Consider the following 18,613-nt stretch of genomic DNA (forward strand, 5'->3'; position numbering starts at 1 on the left):
CTCCAGCAATAAATTCTACACACCCTTGATTTTTCCTGATTTTTTTTTTACCGAACGCAAACTTTAAGATCATAACCACCTGTGCTTGACTATAGTTATCATGATCATAGTATATATCGTGGTAGGATAAAGTGTTTGCTTTATAATATTTTCATAAGAACAATAAAAGTTAACCCAAATTTAAAAATACGACATTCATCGAATGAATTCTCTGAATACAAAATGAACCGAAAATTAGAACAAAAGTAAACAACATATAAATTAATCACGTTCAATAGTAAACATATTAAGAGCAGAGTGGACTTTACAACTTTATAATAACATTAACATGATTTCATTAGAAAAAATGAAATACTGTAAATAATACGGAGTAATAAAATTACAGATCCGTTTTAGTTTCCAATCACCCACCGACAGTGACCTTGGTTCCAGGTCATCAGCCGAACCACCGGTCAACTACTCGTAATCTTTTCAGATCTGCCCGAACTCACCTACCTCTCCCAACTACATTTTTTCATCTTTAAATTAAAATATTTAGAATAACAAAAAATACACTACTACAGTAGTATTTAATTTACCCACCGAAGGTAATTTTTTTTTGTTAAAACTTACTCAACAGTACAAGAATTTTTTAATGAAATAGGTACATTCGGAGCATTGAGTTTAGTTGGTTTGTAAACAATGGCACAAGACACCTTTCTATGAAACTTGGGTTTAACCAATTTGCCAAGCACATAAGCCTTGGCTTTAACCGTGAAGTTTAGGTTAAGTGGCACCGGTGCAGTCAGTTTACCATTCATGCTACTCCAATTCACACCACCTCCGTATAATGGAACCCCACGGCCTTGTAGATTCACACTCACTAGTCTGTGTCCTTTTCTTGATTGGTAAAATTTCTTGATCTGCAAAAAAAAAAAAAAAAAAAAAAAAAGCCCATTTGAGGTTTAATCAAATCAGTGATGCCCATTTAAAATTGGAACTAAATCAACCATACCCATGTAAATTGTGATCAAAATAGTGATACCCAAATGAAATTGAGATGTAATCAGGATCACATTCAGATTTATGTTAATAGTAATACGTATTTGAAATTGAGATCAAACTACAGATCTAAAATCTAGCTCAATTAGTTATACCCAACTGAAATTGAGCTGAATTAGTGATACCCAAATAAAATTGAGCTCAAATTATTGATACCCATCTGTAGTTTAGATCAAATTAGTGGATACCCATAAGAAATTTAGATCAAATAAGCAATACCCATGTGAGATTTAAATGAAAACACTAATACCCATTAGAGTTTTGATCAAATTAGTAATAATCATACGTAATTAAGATACATAATTGTAAAAAAATTGGGAACAAATAGGGACTTACAGATCCAGATGCTAGGGTTAGCTCAGTATACGCAAGATCAACAGGCGTGGATAATACGTGAACTCCAAAAAATGTACCACGATTACGGAAATCAAATTTAATAGTGACATTCATCGTCACCATTTCTGTAGCAACCCCAGATGCATCAGCTCCGGCATTCACTACAAATTCATCAAAAGATATACTCTGCAAAAAAATATCAAATTTTTTTACATACCCAAGTCAATTTAATCATACCCATGTGAAAATTGATCAAAAAGATCAAATCTTTTTACATACCAGATTCAATTAACTGAAATTTAATCATACCCATATGAAAGTTAATAAAAAAGATCCAATTTTTTTACATACCCAATACAATTTACTAGTAATTATTCATACCCAAGTGACATTAAATCGAGAATGTTACTTAGTAAAACTTTACTTACCCTCATTGTAATTTCAGGTTTTTGAGGTCTAGCTGCTCCCCACAACACAAGTGCAAAAAAAGTAAACAAAACAAAAAACCCGACAACAAACGCTAAAAAATAACACCGCCGAGGTATCCCACGTCGATGATCATCATCTATTAATCCTTCTTCCTCAATTGCATCAAACCCCTTTTCACCTTTTCGAGGTTGTTGTAATTGTTGATGATGGTTGCCCTTTCTTGATCCGGGTCGGAGCGACCCGGAAAAACGAGTGGAAGACGAGTTCCGGGAGTGGCGACCCGGTGACCCACTTGGACTTAAAACTGGGGTTGAGTGGAATGAATTTGTGGTTTTTTCACCATCGTGCGAGTCACGTGATGGACTTTGAACGAAATATACTGGTCGCCGGGGAGATCTAGTTGGAGACGACGCCGTTTGGCTTGTGACCTCCGAATCTGTCTTTGCGTGCATTGATATTTTTTGAGGTTTTCTTTAAGGTGTAAGAATTGAAGATAGTGATATAATGATTAATGTGTAGTTTTTAGTGTATGTATAAAAATAAAAATGAGCAAGAAGAATGTGTGAAGTGTATAGGGACACCCTGGAGGTGAGGTGAGGTGAAGCGAAGCCAGTTATTATATGAAAATATAATAAAGTTTAATAATTTACGTCTAATAATTTGATCGTTATTATTATATTATATTAATACTTAATAATATTATAATTTTAATATAATTATAATTATATGATTCACGACATCACTAAAAAGTATTTATAATAAAATTGTCTAAAACATGTTTTTTTTTTTTTTTTCTACGCGTTTTTTGTTAATCTGAGTGAAGTAGTTTAACTATGGTTAAGTCCTTGTATGTAGAAAAAGAAAAAAATTGCTTAAGTTATCCATTACTTTTACTTCAAATTTTTACGTTAGTCGCTATGTTTTCTTTTTACTTGGGTGGTCACTGTGATTTACCAATATTACAAGAGTAGTTTCTGACGCTAACAGATGTTAAAAACATTCGTTAAGTGAATACTTTGATGGTCATGACGCTAACAGATGTTAATCGGCTCGATTTCGCGTTTCAATTTCAAGTTTCAGTTTCGCGTTTTGGTTTAGCCTTTCGGTTCCACGTTTCGATTCCACGTTTTGATTTCGCGTTTCAGTTTCGCATTTCTGTTTAGCATTTCTGTTTTCGCTTTATCGTTCCGCGTTTCAATTTCCCGTTTCGGTTTCACGTTTTATTTTCGCGTATCATTTTTTGCGTTTCGGTTCCGCGTTTTGATTGCTTTTTTTTGATGTCATGTATCGATTTCGGGTTTAAATTTCGCATTTCAATTGTGAAACGTGAAAATCGAAACGCGGAATCGAAACTCGAAACTGAAACGGAAACGTGAACCGAAACGCGGAACTGAAACAGAAACGGGATCTAAAATGCGAAAACAAATGAGGAAACCGAAACCCAGAAGTGAAACGTGAAATCCTAACAAAAATTGAAACCCCAAACTAAAACACGAAACTTAAACGTGAAATCGAAATACGAAATCGACACGGAACTAATATGCAAAACCAAAACGCGAAAAATAATACGCAAAAATCCGAATGCGGAACCGAAACGATTGACGTCTGTTAGCTTTAGGGACGACCAAAGTTTTTACTAAACAAACATTTTAACGTCTATTAGCTCAGGGACCAATCACGTAATATTGATAAATCACACTGACCACCTAAGTCAAAAAAATAGGGAATCTGCATGAAATATAGGTTAAAACATAGGGACCGGCAAAGTAATGTTTTCAATAAAAAAAATGTCATCGAAAAATCTCAATTATTGTAAGAAAATATGTATTCGTTGAGAGTAGTGTCTTTGTAATGACTCATATGTAAATATGAAATAAATCATATAACTAGGTAGGATTAGATTTCGTGAATGTTGATCGTAAAAAATTGCCCTTTATCACATTTTAATACGGGTCGTGCATGGATGATTTGATGCAGCTTAATTCTATTCTTGCTTTTGCCCCTCGGCTAATCGATTCTAAAGATGGTTGGCTATGGAACTTACGATCAAACACCAAGTTTAGGTTGACAATAAAAATCCTTGGAGTAACCTTCAAGCAAATCTAAATGGTTTCGCCGTCTATCAAGTACAATTAACATCTTTGTTTGGCGTTGATCAATGAATAAACTTGATACATGGAACACTATGGAAAAAACAAGTGTTCAACTAAATTTTGTGATGTGCCCATTTTGTAAATCGGTACCCGGGGAAGCCAATCACCTTTTTACATCAGGTGTGTAACACCATTATGATGTAACTACATTACAGGGGCGAATCTAAGAATCGGAGTTGCTGGTAGCATAAAATAATACAATAATTTTCTATACACTACTTTACCAGTTAAAAAGCCAAAAGAATTACACTATCCACCACTATTGTCACTAGTTAAAAGCAGTGGGGGATTCAAGATTTTTCGTTAACGGGGACAAAAAGTTAATCTAAACAAATGATTCCCAAAAGGTATGTAAAATGTCATCAAAATATGATTAAAGTTGTAAATTTATATTAATTGAATAAAATTCGTTACAATTAAAAAAATTTAAGATCTTCGGTTAGATTTTATATAAATACATATGTTAAGTATTTCTAAGTATACACAATGCTTAAATTTTTAATATTATTGGTATTTAAATACACAATGAATCTTTAACCTATAAGAACCCTTAAAATTAATTATCATAAACATAATGGGCACAAAATATTAACAGATCACAATAGTCATTGATAAAAAAAATTGAAAAATATAAAATAAAAAATCAATTTAAAAATAAATATATGATATATGAATGTTTTCTAAGAGTATTACTGTATTTCCTTATCTATCTATAGTTAATATTAAAATGCTATAATGATGACATCATAATTAATCATTTTCCTTCATTGAAAAAAATCAAAAAGAAAATAGAAAAAAAGCCAACCCACTTGAATGACATCATAAATCAATTTAATTTATAATTAAAATTTAATCTTACAATTAATTATGATTAAGATATAAATTAACAAAATAATATTAACATCCAATAATCCATGCACCCTTAAATACCCAACCCTAACAAACTCTCTTCATTCATCGAACCTTATGATAAAACACGCACATGATCATATGTACAAACTTTAAAACAAATTCTACAATCTTCTACAAAATACTCAATGAACAAATGTACAAATTTTATAGCATATTATACAACTTTCATATAATAATTGTATTTTAATTTTCAAAAAATTTCAAAAGGCATTTATTATTATTAATAATTAGTAATAATTATTATTAAAAATATAAATACTCAATTTTTAAGCCAACTTTATTATTATTATTATTATTATTATTATTATTAATTATTATTATTATAATTATTATTATAATATTAATATTCAAATATGGATTCTCTTTACGGGATTAATTACGTTATATATGTATACGAAAATACATGTCTCTATATGTTTGTAAAAACAACGACAAGTTTCTTAGTCAGAATCCGTGATTTTACAGGTCATTAAACTAAACGACTTTAACATTTGCATTTACTTAATTCCTAAAACATACCATTTATTTGTTTCGTTTAATCAAACCCGTGGTTTCACGGGTCATTTCACTAGTATACTATTTGTTTCCTGAATTTTGGTCGTTTGGTTCAGCAAATGCTCAAAGACGACATCTTTTACTTCCTTAAAAGCTCCACCTTACATCGCCGACTAAAAAAAATAAACAAATTAGGATTTTAGCCTCCGTCACCTCCATGGGTTCTCATCCCTCCATGGTTTCTTCTCTTCACCACATCAGATGAAGACCAAAATCACTATCGTCATCTTCATTGGTTCATCCTAACCTTTCTTTATTCTTCTAATTTTTTAACTGTGTTTGATTCCAATATTAAATTACCTATGTGGTTTTCTTTTTCTGTTGGTTTGCTGATTGAAAGAAATTAGGGTTCATCCCTTTCGCAAGCACCACCGTTAGGGTTTGAATCGATTTACCATAGAGATGGATCTGTGTCTGTTTGGGTTGATTAATTGAAGGTACATCTACAATCAAGGTAAATACTCAAGTTTTCATCGATTCATTCTCATTATGTTTGGATAATCTAAATTTTAGTTGGAACCAACATAAATTTCGTTTGTTAAAGTTTCTTCTCATCATCTTATTTCCTACACTTCATGTTTTTAGTATTCTTTATATTTCAATTTTTCCATGTAATTTAGTTTTTGGGTTCTTCTTCTGTATAGTTATGTGAATTAAAGTAAGCTTATGGTTTCATCCTTTTAATCTATTGCGTTCTTATTTATGCAATATGTGAGTAGAGGCAATTTTCTCTCCAAGTAAATCGAAATTAATTAATTTACACTTTTTAGTTTTGGATGTTTAAGGGTAACCTTCAAATTTACCTTTCATGCTTTTTTAACTATTTTGACTTAATATTCATACGGTGGATTATGATTAAGATGGTGTTCAAAATTTGGCATATGTATTGCAAGTATTCATTTAGGTTGTTTTAATTTTGTAGGATTAAACTGTGAACATATATGCATCTGAAACGTAGTAATGTAGTGAACAAAGGCAAGATAACATCTTCTTAGACGCACACCCGATGTTCGATGAAATGACGGAGTGAATTTGGTTACAGTTAAATGTGTAATATAGGTTTGTCAAATATGTAATGCCACTTTGTAGTGTAGTTATGCCAAATATGCAACACTTCGTAACGTATTTTTGTCAAATATATAACTTACATCAACAGGTACAATAGCTTTTGCGGTCGGCACAATGTTGCGTTGGATCATTTGAAGGCACATCTACTGAGACGACCCGTCCTAATCCATAAGGACGAATACAATAACATATGATTACATTGCGAGGCATTTGACCTCTAAATGATACATTTTACAAACATTGCATTCGTTTTTAAAAACAAACTTTCATTACATCGAAAGTTAACAGGCATGCATACCATTTCATAGTATCCAACTATAAATGACCTAAACTGTCATTTACTTAATCAAAATCTTTATTGAACTCAACGACTTGAATGCAACGTCTTTTAAAATATGCCATGAATGACTCCAAGTAATATCTTTAAAATGAGCAAATGCACAGCGGAAGATTCCTTTCAATCCTGAGAATAAACAAGCTTTAAAGTGTCAACCAAAAGGTTGGTGAGTTTATTAGTTTATCATCAATATTCATTTCCATCATTTTTAATAGACCACAAGATTTTCATTTCCATTTCTCATAAATATACATCCCATACATGGAGATAAAAATCATTCATATGGTGAACACCTGGTAATCGACCTTAACAAGATGCATATAGAATATCCCCATCATTCCGGGACTCCCTTCGGACATGATAAATTCGAAGTACTAAAGCAGTTCAAATTCTCTGACTTGGGCTTGTTAGTGCCCATAGATCTATCTTTAGGATTCGCGTCAATTAGGGGCCAGTTCCCTAATTCTTAGATTATCAGACTAAAAGGGGCATATTCGATTTCGATAATTCAACCATAGAATGTAGTTTCAATTACTTGTGTCTATTTCGTCAAACATTTATAAAAGCGCATGTATTCTCAGTCCCAAAAATATATATTGCAAAAGCATTTAAAAAGGAGCAAATGAAACTCACTATACTGTATTTTGTAGTAAAAATATATATGACGACATTGAACAATGCAAGGTTGGCCTCGGATTCACGAACCTATATTAAATATATATATTTATATGTTGGTCAATATCTGTGATGCCCCGTACAAAACCATCGTGTACGAATCATCAACAACAGGATCATTACAAGGTCAAACACTATATGCGTTTTCAAAACAAGTTTGCATTCAAGATAAAAGGTGACGTCATAAATAACGTCAAATGTTTTACATCAAAAGTATGCCTCTATGAATAGAAGCAAAGGTAATAGTACGTGACCCTTAGGTTGTTACAAATCATAGTTCCAAAGGTAATTAAGTTTGAATGCAAGATAAAGTATTTCATGCGTGGACATCTCTAAAGCAGCGGGTGTCTACAGCAAGACTAGTACACAGCGGAAGCAACGTTAAGCACCTGAGAAAAACATGCTTAAAAACGTCAACACAAAGGTTGGTGAGCTATAGTTTAAGTATAATAGTAATGTAAGGTAGGCCACGAGATTTCAGTGCTACAAAGAGCGTTTCAAAATAGTATGATAAAGTATATGTTTAACCGTGGGCACTTGGTAACTAACTTACGTTTATACCCCCTGAAAGTACACTTGGCAAGTGCGTATGTATACGAAGTATTAAACACTCGTTAAATGCTAGCGCGACTAGCCCGAGTGGGGATGTTAAACCCTATGGATCCATATCTAAGATTCGCGTTCACCGGTTCAAAAACCAATGACTAAACGTTACCGAGCTAAAGGGAATGTTTATGCCGTTGTATAACCCACACATATATAAGTTTAAGTACTCGTGCCTAGTATGTAAAATGTAAAATGCGCATGTATTCTCTGTTTCCAAAATAGTTAAAGTAAAAAGGGATGCTATAACTCACAGTGGTAAAGTAGTGGTAAAGTCGAGTCGGGAAGTAAGCAATTACGTAGGTCCGGAAAGTCCTCAACCTAAGTCAAATATTACTAAGTCAGTAAATCGTCCCAATAGGTTTAAATGTATGTAAATTAGGTCTTAAAGGTCATCATCATTCATCATCAAACAAAAGGTGTAAAGTAAGTTTCGTTCATGAAAAGAGTTTAAAACAAAGGCTGAATTGGATCAGTCACCACGGCCTCTATACTTACTGAAATAAGGTGAGACTAGTGGCCATGGCTCCGTGTATGAGTCCTTTAGTTGTGGTAAAAATTCCAGAAGCAAACTCGTCTTCGTTTGACCGTGGCAACGGTCTAAGTGCGAGTAGGTCAGAATTTTCAGCACAACGTTAAAAGGACATAGTGACGATCGGAGGGCCATAAATCCTAAACCGTAACTCGGATTAAGACGAGTCCTAAATGAAAAGTTATCTAATCGAGTAGATATACCTGAAAATAATCTTTACAGTAGCCCAGGTCGTACTGATCAGACCCAAAAATAGTAAACAGTAGGTTCCGGTGGGTTTCTTGGTACTCGATGCTTATCACGGTTCTCATCCTTGATGCATATAGCTTCAAGTGTACAACTCGTTGATGTGTTTGCATCATCTTAACCAAGGTTTCACCATCATAACACTTGTGTAAGTCTAAGACATGTAGCACAACTCAATTAAGTGTTGTATGTAGTTTGATGAACCAAAGTTACATCAAAGTCTAAGATTTAACACATACATGAACTATAAAAGTAATATTGAACTACAAACTTGAAAGTAAACTAACTAATCAAGATCTTAAGTTGTAGAACATAGTTCTTAGTTAGATCTTGAAGATCCAAGACCCAAAAGTCTAGATCTAAAGTCATTAAGTTAACTCCTAAGTAATAACACTTGAATCTTTACTTTAATGAAACCATAAGCTACAAAACTTAGATTTTCATCTTGCAAAGTGTATGTAAGCTTTCAAGCTTTTGTTTATAACAAAGTAAGTAGACCATAAGCTATAGAAACTTAGATCTTTCATAAGTTTATGAAGTTATAACTAAAGAGTTACACTTCCATGTTCTTGAACTAAGAAAAATGAGATCAAAGTTAACTAGTAACACTTGATCAACAACAACATGAATCATGAATTTAAAAAGTACAAGAATGAAGTAATAAACTAAGTAAACAAGTAACTAGTTCATTGTTGTTCATACTTTAAAGATTCAAGCCAAAGTCTTGATCTTTAAGAAAGTAAACTTTAAGTCTACAAACATGAATTACAAGTATGATTTTACAACATATGAACTTACAATCTTTCAAACATTAAATGTAGAACATAAACTAGAGAGTTTAGTTCTTATATGTTCTTGTTATGAACAAGATAAATGAAGAACAAACTAAAGAGTTTGATTCTTGTTAACATGTAAGTAAATAACAACAACTACATGTAATCAAACAACAATCAAAGACAAGTAATTAAACGAGCAAAAGAATGATGATGATGAGTGTGTGCATGCTATGGTTTTCAAACAAAGAAAGAAGAGAAAAGTTTTCTCAAGTTACTTATAATATTTTGAGAGAATGAGAGAAAGAAATGAGAGAAAATGCAAGTATTGTGTGTGTGAGGAAATGAGAGGATACTAGCAACTAAGTAATACAAAAAAATGAAAATGGAACACTCCCCCATGGAGTCCCTATGCCGACGGTTTACCAAGGGAGGGAGGAGGAGAAAACCCACAAGTCACTAGCATGAATTTGGCTTAAAAGGTGGTTATAAGATGTGTCTTCATGGGAAAGATGTATAAGTATCTTGTAACTATATTCTTCATGCACTAATCAATCTAGTTGTAACTTAAAGTGATACTTGCATTTTAAGATGGGCTAAATAATCCATTAAGTGTGGTATAGTGGGCTTCTAAGTCTATTAACACAAGTCCAAGTCCAAATAAATAATAATCCAAGTAAAAGCCCAAGTAATTAACTAATAACCTTAGTTAATTAAAATGATTAATTAAATCAATCATGAATGTAAATAATATTCTAAAAATATTATTCGTGTAATGTACGTATGTCACAAAGACGTGTCGGGCATTTAAAGTCAAGTATGGTAACATGTAAATGTATATAAACAATACATTCATTAAATCACAAGTATTAATAATAATTATTAATAAATAAACGTTGGAAAATCCAGGGTCGTTACATTACCCACCTGTTAAAGAAAATTTCGTCCTGAAATTTTAAGCTGAGGTAGATGGAGGAGTTGGGAAGAGGTGAGGATACTTCTGCATCATTTGATCCTCTCGCTCCCAGGTAAACTTAGGTCCTCGTTTGGCATTCCATCATACTCGGATGATTGGAATCTTGTTGCGTTTCAAAGTTTTGACCTCACGGTCCATAATCTCAACAGGCTCTTCCACAAAGTGGAGTTTGTCATCAATCGTAAGTTCCTCAAGTAGTATGATAAGTTCAGGTGCAGCAAGACACTTCTTCAAGTTTGATACGTGAAAGGTAGGATGAACTGAGCTCAATTGTGCTGGTAAATCCAAACCGTATGCAACGGGTCCAACACGTTCCAAGATTTCAAAAGGACCAATGTAACGTGGGTTTAACTTTCCACGTTTTCCAAAACGAATCACACCCTTCCAAGGTGCAACCTTCAACATTACCGGTCGCCCACGTTGAATTCAAAGTCTTTACGTTTAAGATCGGCATAGCTCTTTTGACGATCGCAGGCAGTCATAAGTCTAACTTAAATTTGAGCAATCTTCTTCGTGGTTTCATGGACTACCTCGGGTCCGGTGATTTTCTTTTCGCCTACTTCAGCCCAACAAATAGGAGATCGGCACTTGCGGCCATACAACGCTTCAAAAGGTGCGGCATTAATGCTCGAGTGATAACTGTTGTTGTAAGAAAATTCGGCTAACGGCAAATGCCTTTCCCAGGCCTTTCCGAAATCAATAACACATGCACGCAACATGTCTTCCAAGGTCTGAATCGTTCGTTCACTTTGCCCGTCGGTCTGTGGGGTGATAAGCAGTACTCATGTTGAGACGAGTTCCTATGGCTTCTTGCAAAGAATGCCAAAATCTAGAAACAAAACGAGGATCGCGATCCGAGATGATCGATAAAGGTACACCATGACGAGATACAACCTCTTTGATGTATAATTGAGCAAGTCTCTCCATCGTATCCATTTCCTTCATAGCCAAGAAGTGTGCAGATTTGGTAAGACGGTCAACGATAACCTAAATGGTATCGTATCCGCCCACCGTCTTTAGTAGCTTGGTAATGAAATCCATTGTTATCCTTTCCCACTTCCATTGCGGGATTTCCGGTTGTTAAAGTAACCCAGAAGGTCTTTGATGTTCGGCCTTAACTTTCGAACAAGTCAAACACTTACCAACATAAGTTGCAACGTCATTTTTAAGATTCGGCCACCAATACTGTTCTTTAAGATCGTGGTACATTTTTCCCTCTCCGGGATGAATCGAATATCTCGACTTGTGGGCTTCATCAAGTATAAGGTTTCGTAGATCTCCATAACAAGGTACCCAAATTCTCCAAGCATAACATCGGAGTCCGGTTTCCCTAACCTCGAGTCAAGAAACGAGGATATTCAAGTGTTCGTGAGATATATTCTCCTCCTTGAGAGCCTCATCTTGGGCTATTCGGATCTGGCTGTTGAGGTTCGAATGGATGGTGATGTTCAGAGCCCTAACATGAAGAGGTGCCGTTCTCTCCTTTTGGCTTAAAGCATCAGCTATAACATTGGCCTTGCCAGGATGATAACGAAGTTCACAATCGTAGTCATTCAATGTCTCGATCCATCATCGCTGTCGCATGTTCAGTTGTTTCTGATCGAAGATGTGTTGGAGACTTTTATGATCGGTGAAGATAGTACTCTTAGTTCCATAAAGATAGTGTCTCCACAATTTGAGCGCAAAGACAAAGGCTCCAAGTTCGAGATCGTGAGTAGTGTAATTTCGCTCGTGAATCTTCAGTTGACGGGAGGCGTAAGTGATAACCTTTGATCTTTGCATTAGTACACAACCAAAACCACTTTTCGATGCATCGCAATAAACAACAAAGTCGTCACTGCCTTCAGGGAGATATAAGATAGGTGCGGTGGTTAACTTCTTCTTCAAGGTTTGAAATGCTGATTCGTGTGCGGGTTCCCAAATGAACTTCTTCCCTTTGTGAGTCAGCGTGGTCAAAGGACGCGCAATCAGAGAGAAACCTTCAATGAATCTTCGGTTGTAACCGGCGAGACCTAAAAATTGACGAATATGAGTCGGAGTAGTGGGAGTCTCCCACTTGCTGATAGCTTCAATCTTGGCGGGATTAAATTTGATACCCTTATCGCTCACAACATGACCCAGAAATTGGATTTCCTTCAACCAAAATTCACACTTGGAGAATTTGGCGTAAAGTTGCTCTTGTCTCAAGAGTTCAAGTACTAGTCGGAGGTGTTGCTCATGCTCTTCTTCGCTCTTGGAGTAGATGAGGATATCATCTATGAAGACGATAACGAACTTATCCAAGTATGGCTTGCAGACACGATTCATGAGGTCCATGAACACGGAAGGTGCGTTGGTCAATCCGAACGGCATAACGAGAAACTCATAATGACCATAACGAGTCCTGAATGCAGTCTTCATCACGTCGCTCTCCTTCACCCTCAACTGGTGATAACCGGATCGCAAATCGATCTTAGAGTAAACGCTCGATCCTTGTAGTTGATCAAAAAGATTGTTAATGCGGGGAAGAGGAAACCAATTCTTGATTGTCAATTTGTTGAGTTTACGGTAGTCGATACACATACGGAAGGATCCATCCTTCTTCTTCACGAATAAAACGGGTGTGCCCCAAGGCGAGAAACTTGGTTGGATAAATCCTCGATCTAACAGCTCTTGTAGTTGACTCTGTAATTCTTGCATCTCGGAAGGTGCGAGTTAATAAGGTGCGCTAGCTACAGGTGCAGCTCCTGGCACTAAATCAATCTGAAACTATACTGCTCTCGGTGGCGGTAATCCAGGAAATTCTTCAGGAAAGACATCAGGGAATTCGTTCACAATTCGAACGTCGTTCACACTCTTCACCTCGGTTTCTATCGTTTTCACATGTGCTATGACAGCAAGACATCCCTTCTTCATGATCTTTTGCGCTTTCACGCAACTAATGAGGTTCAGCTTCGAGGTACATCTCTCTCCGTAAATGATCAGTGGCTCACCATCTCCTTGTGGTATACGAAGAGCTTTATCTCCACAGATAATGTCAGCCTTTATCTTGGTCAACCAATCCATACCGACGATCACGTCAAAACTTCCCAATTTGATAGATATCAAATCAATTTCGAAATCTGCACCAGCTATGTTGATAATAGCTCCTCGGCTAATATGGTCAACTTTCTCAAGTTTTCCATTGGCTACCTCTACAAGCATACTTTCCTTTAACGGGACTAACGACCAATTAATCTTATTGTAAAAGTGTCTACATACATAACTTCTATCGGCACCAGTATCAAACCAATTGGGATGATTTACTGACTTAATAATATTTGACTTAGGTTGAGGACTTTCCGGACCTACGTACTTGCTTACTTCCCGACTCGACTTTACCACTACTTTACCACTGTGAGTTATAGCCCTTTTTACTTTAACTATTTTGGGAACTGAGAATACATGCACATTTTACGTTTTACATACTAGGCAGGAGTACTTAAACTTATATATGTGTGGGTTATACAACGGCATAAACATTCCCTTTAGCTCGGTAACGTTTAGTCATTGGTTTTTGAACCGGTGAACGCGAATCTTAGATATGGATCCATAGGGTTTGACATCCCCACTCGGGCTAGTCGCGCTAGCATTTAACGAGTGTTTAATACTTCGTATACATACGCACTTGCCAAGTGTACTTTCAGGGGGTATAAACGTTAAGTTAGTTACCAAGCGCCCACGGTTAAACATATACTTTATCATACTGTTTTGAAATGCTCTTTGTAGCACTGAAATCTCGTTGCCTACCTTACATTACTGTTATACTTAAACTATAGCTCACCAACCTTTGTGTTGACGTTTTTAAGCATGTTTTTCTCAGGTGTTTAAGGTTGCTTCCGCTGTGTACTAGTCTTGCTGTAGACACCCGCTGCTTTAGAGATGTCCACGCATGAAATACTTTATCTTGCATTCAAACTTAATTACCTTTGGAACTATGATTTGTAACGACCTAAGGGTCACGTACTATTACCTTTGCTTCTATTCATAGAGGCATACTTTTGATGTAAAACATTTGACGCTATTTATGACGTCACCTTTTATCTTGAATGCAAACTTGTTTTGAAAACGCATATAGTGTTTGACCTTGTAATGATCCTGTTGTTGATGATTCATACACGATGGTTTTATACTGGGCATCACATTTGGTATCAGAGCATTGGTTGTAGGGAATTAGGTTGCATTAGTGAGTCTGGACTGACCCGAGTAGGATTCACTAATAGGACTAATCTACAACTTGCTATTTTACTTGTTTCCGCTGAACTTACTGCATGCTGCTGCTTACTTTTACTGCTATATGCCGTATGCTATTACATGATTTCACTACTGCATGCTATTATCTGCTTTCGATTGCATGATACTTGTCGTTATTTCCATGCTACTTACTGTTACAAATGATCTAGACTGTTGTAGTTACTTGGCCTAATACGTGCTTGCTTTATGACTTACTGACATGGAAAATTTATTTTTCCTTGTTCAGATGTCGGATATTCCACCTGCTATCATTTTGGGCAGCGATTCAGATACTTCACCTGCCACTGTTGTCGATCCCCCGATCTCGTCGGCGACACACTTTAGTAACCCAGGCGCTTCATCCTCTGGTGCCAGTAGTCATGCGCTGCCCCAGTGGGTACTGCAGACGGAGCCCAGGACCTCCCGGAGATTCCAGCTCCACTTGCCCCGGTACCTCAGGAGCCACAACACCATCCCGGTGGTGTTGTGATTCCTGCGGAATTTGGGGAAGGTCCATTCCGTAATCAGTATCGTCATTGGTGTCGACGCGCTCCTGATGGACGTTTGGTGCCGATCCCGCCTTTCAAATACCGACAGATGATAGCCGCCCGAGGAGAGCCAGTACAGCCACCCGTGCAGCCACCTCCACATGATTCAAATGACCCGTCATCCGACGACTCATCCACAGACGACTCTAGTGACGACGACTCCGATGAGGAGGACCCTGATGATGCACTTGTACAGCCACCCTCCACCCCACCGAAGAAGCAGTACCGTTTCGATGGTACCGTCATTCCAGGGATTAACGGAGGTCGAGCATTCACTTACGCATTTGGTCGGCGTCGTAGGGTTACCGCCCGTAAGCGACTTGTGCCGTATCCTGCTGATCCCTTCATCCGTAAGCCTTACCGCTTTGCAGCCTCTACTCCTGGAGCCGGACCGTATGCACCACCAGCTCCACCAGCACCATCCGTACCGACTGCACCGTCTGCCCCACCCACTCCCTCTGTCGAGGAACTGATGAGGGAGGTAGAGATCCTCCGTGCTCGGGTAACTGAGCTCGAGGACCAGATGTCCCACGTATTGGACATCCTACACCCACCATCACCGTAGGACTTTTGTAGTAGATTTCATTATGTAATCTAGTTATAGTTTTATGTTTCACTTATGTATTGTACGAAATTATGCGAATGTATGCAACTTATTATTATTAATGAATGGAACTTTGCGTTAATTAATTCTTGCACGATGTTCTATTTACGTTACTGTATGTTTCTGTGGTATTTGTACCTAGATGCGTTACTTAATAAACATGTGATGTGTTGATTCCATGTTGGTTACCATATACTGTATTATTACTATTTGAATACTGGATTTTGACTTGAGTCAAAATTTTTGTTTAGAACATCATGGCCAACGGACGATCAACACCGACCACAGCCCAAATCGAGGAGATGATTGCCGAAAGGGTAGCCGCAGCCATTGCCGAAATGCAACCCCAAGCTCCACTGCCACCGCCACCGGTTATTCAACCCATTCGTAATGGGTGCACGTACAAAGAGTTCCAAAGCTGCAAACCCCACAACTTCAGTGGAACAGAGGGGCCGGTTGGTCTCACTAGATGGTTCGAGAAGTTAGAATCTGTGTTTCAAGTTAGTAACTGTTCAGAGGAGAATAAAACCAAGTTTACTTCATGCACCTGTCTGACGGCGCACTAACGTGGTGGAACACGTTGGCTCAAGTGAAAGGTATTGATGAGGCGTTTGCTACCCCATAGGAGGAGTTCAAAGGGGCTCTGGTTGAGGAATATTACCCTAGGACCGAGATCCAGAAGATGGAGATTGAGTTTATGCAGCTAAAGGTTGTGGGAAATGATCTCGATGGGTACAATCGTAGATATTTGGAACTAGCCCTGATGTGTCCTACCATGGTCACCCCGGAATTCAAGCGTATGGAGAGATATTTGTGGGGACTTCCTAAGTCTATTAAGGGAAACGTCACCTCGTCCAAGCCACCCAATGTCCCAGAAGCGATGCGCATGGCGCATACTTTAATGAATCAAATTATCATCGATGAACCGGAGAAGGCTAAGTCTGAAGCGGGTGGTAGTGAGAAGCGCAAATGGGATAACAACAGCGGAAGGACCTATGATCAAAACCCGGTAAAACGACATGAGGGTTTCAGAGGAAACAACAACGGTGGAAACCCCAATCCGAACACCAACTCAAACCCCAACTACAAGGGAACCTTACCACAATGCAAGCGGTGCTACAAGCACCATACTGAGTATTGTAACGTTGTTTGTGAAAAGTGCCAACGGACTGGACATATCGGTAAGGACTGCAAGGTCACCACCCTGAATGTGATGCCCCGTACAAAACCATCGTGTACGAATAATCAACAACAGGATCATTACAAGGTCAAACACTATATGCATTTTCAAAACAAGTTTGCATTCAAGATAAAAGGTGACGTCATAAATAACGTCAAATGTTTTACATCAAAAGTATGCCTCTATGAATAGAAGCAAAGGTAATAGTACGTGACCCTTAGGTCGTTACAAATCATAGTTCCAAAGGTAATTAAGTTTGAATGCAAGATAAAGTATTTCATGCGTGGACATCTCTAAAGCAGCGGGTGTCTACAGCAAGACTAGTACACAGCGGAAGCAACCTTAAGCACCTGAGAAAAACATGCTTAAAAACGTCAACACAAAGGTTGGTGAGCTATAGTTTAAGTATAACAGTAATGTAAGTGATGTGGTAGCGGAGTGTATATAAAATAGCTTTAAATTTCAGCAGGAAATACTATTAAATACGATACAATTTTACATAAGATATTTATTTATTTAGAGAATGAATATACTTAAACCTTGCTACAACACTTATAGGCAGTGTACCTAATCGTACAGTAGTGTAGTTTTTAGTAAGTCCGGTTCGTTCCACAGGGAAAATCTTTAAACAAAGCTTAACGCTATATTAGTTTACTTTTATAAAAATATAAATATATATATAAGTAATATTATTATTATAAAGGGGGGTTTTTACCGTTTAATGACCGGTTTGTCGATTTTAAAACTTTAGTCACAGTTAAAACCAAATGTAAAATAATAAATAAATACAAGACTTAATTTAAAGCGTAAATTAAATAACGATAATGAAATTGCGAATAATAAAAGTGCGATAAAATAAACTTGCGATAATTAAAAAGTACGATAATTAAAAGTGCAATTAAATATAATAACAATAAATAAAAGTGCGATAATTAGAAGTGCAATTAAATATAAAATAAAGGAAATTAAATATGAAATAAAAGAATTATGCTTATTTAAACTTCCGTAATCATGATGGTTGACGTGTTGATTTTAGTTTTATGCCCATGGGTAAATTGTCCTTTGTCCTGGATTATTTAATATGTCCGTCTGGTTTTTGTCCATAACAGTCCATCAGTCATAAATATAAAGTGCGAGTGTCCTCGTCAAATTATCCTTATACCCGAAGTTAAATATTCCAACTAATTGGGGACTTAAACTGTAACAAAATTTTAATACTTTGTTTAATAATTACACCAAGATTTCGACTGAGTGTAACCCAAGGTTTTAATATTTTGTTATCAATTATACCAAGTGTCCTTGTACATAATTTCACCCCTGTTTTAATTATTCTAGTGGCTATTAATCCATTTCCGTGTCCGGTTAAATGAACGATTATTCGTAAATATAAATAC

At 36.5% G+C, this 18,613-nt stretch overlaps 1 protein-coding gene across 1 annotated transcript; it reads right to left on the reverse strand.

Moving 5' to 3' along the window:
• Window positions 1-255: 255 nt before the first annotated feature.
• LOC139866919 (uncharacterized) lies at window positions 256-2,382 on the reverse strand. The gene is made up of 3 exons (XM_071855216.1): window positions 1,806-2,382; window positions 1,378-1,563; window positions 256-902 (listed from the first exon to the last, which is right to left on the reverse strand). The coding sequence occupies exons 1-3, from the start codon at window positions 2,256-2,258 to the stop codon at window positions 609-611; spliced, it is 933 nt and encodes a 310-aa protein (XP_071711317.1). The 5' UTR covers window positions 2,259-2,382; the 3' UTR covers window positions 256-608.
• Window positions 2,383-18,613: the final 16,231 nt, after the last annotated feature.

This window comes from Rutidosis leptorrhynchoides, chromosome 9 (assembly GCF_046630445.1).
Source record: "Rutidosis leptorrhynchoides isolate AG116_Rl617_1_P2 chromosome 9, CSIRO_AGI_Rlap_v1, whole genome shotgun sequence".
NCBI lineage: Eukaryota > Viridiplantae > Streptophyta > Magnoliopsida > Asterales > Asteraceae > Rutidosis > Rutidosis leptorrhynchoides.

Coding starts and splice junctions, on each gene's coding strand:
- LOC139866919 (XM_071855216.1), bottom strand. CDS start 2,258: ATGCACGCAAAGACAGATTCGGAGGTCACAAGCCAAACGGCGTCGTCT. Junction 1,564..1,805: donor AACCTGAAATTACAATGAGG/GTAAGTAAAGTT, acceptor ATTTTTTTGCAG/AGTATATCTTTTGATGAATT. Junction 903..1,377: donor TAACCCTAGCATCTGGATCT/GTAAGTCCCTAT, acceptor TTTTTTTTGCAG/ATCAAGAAATTTTACCAATC.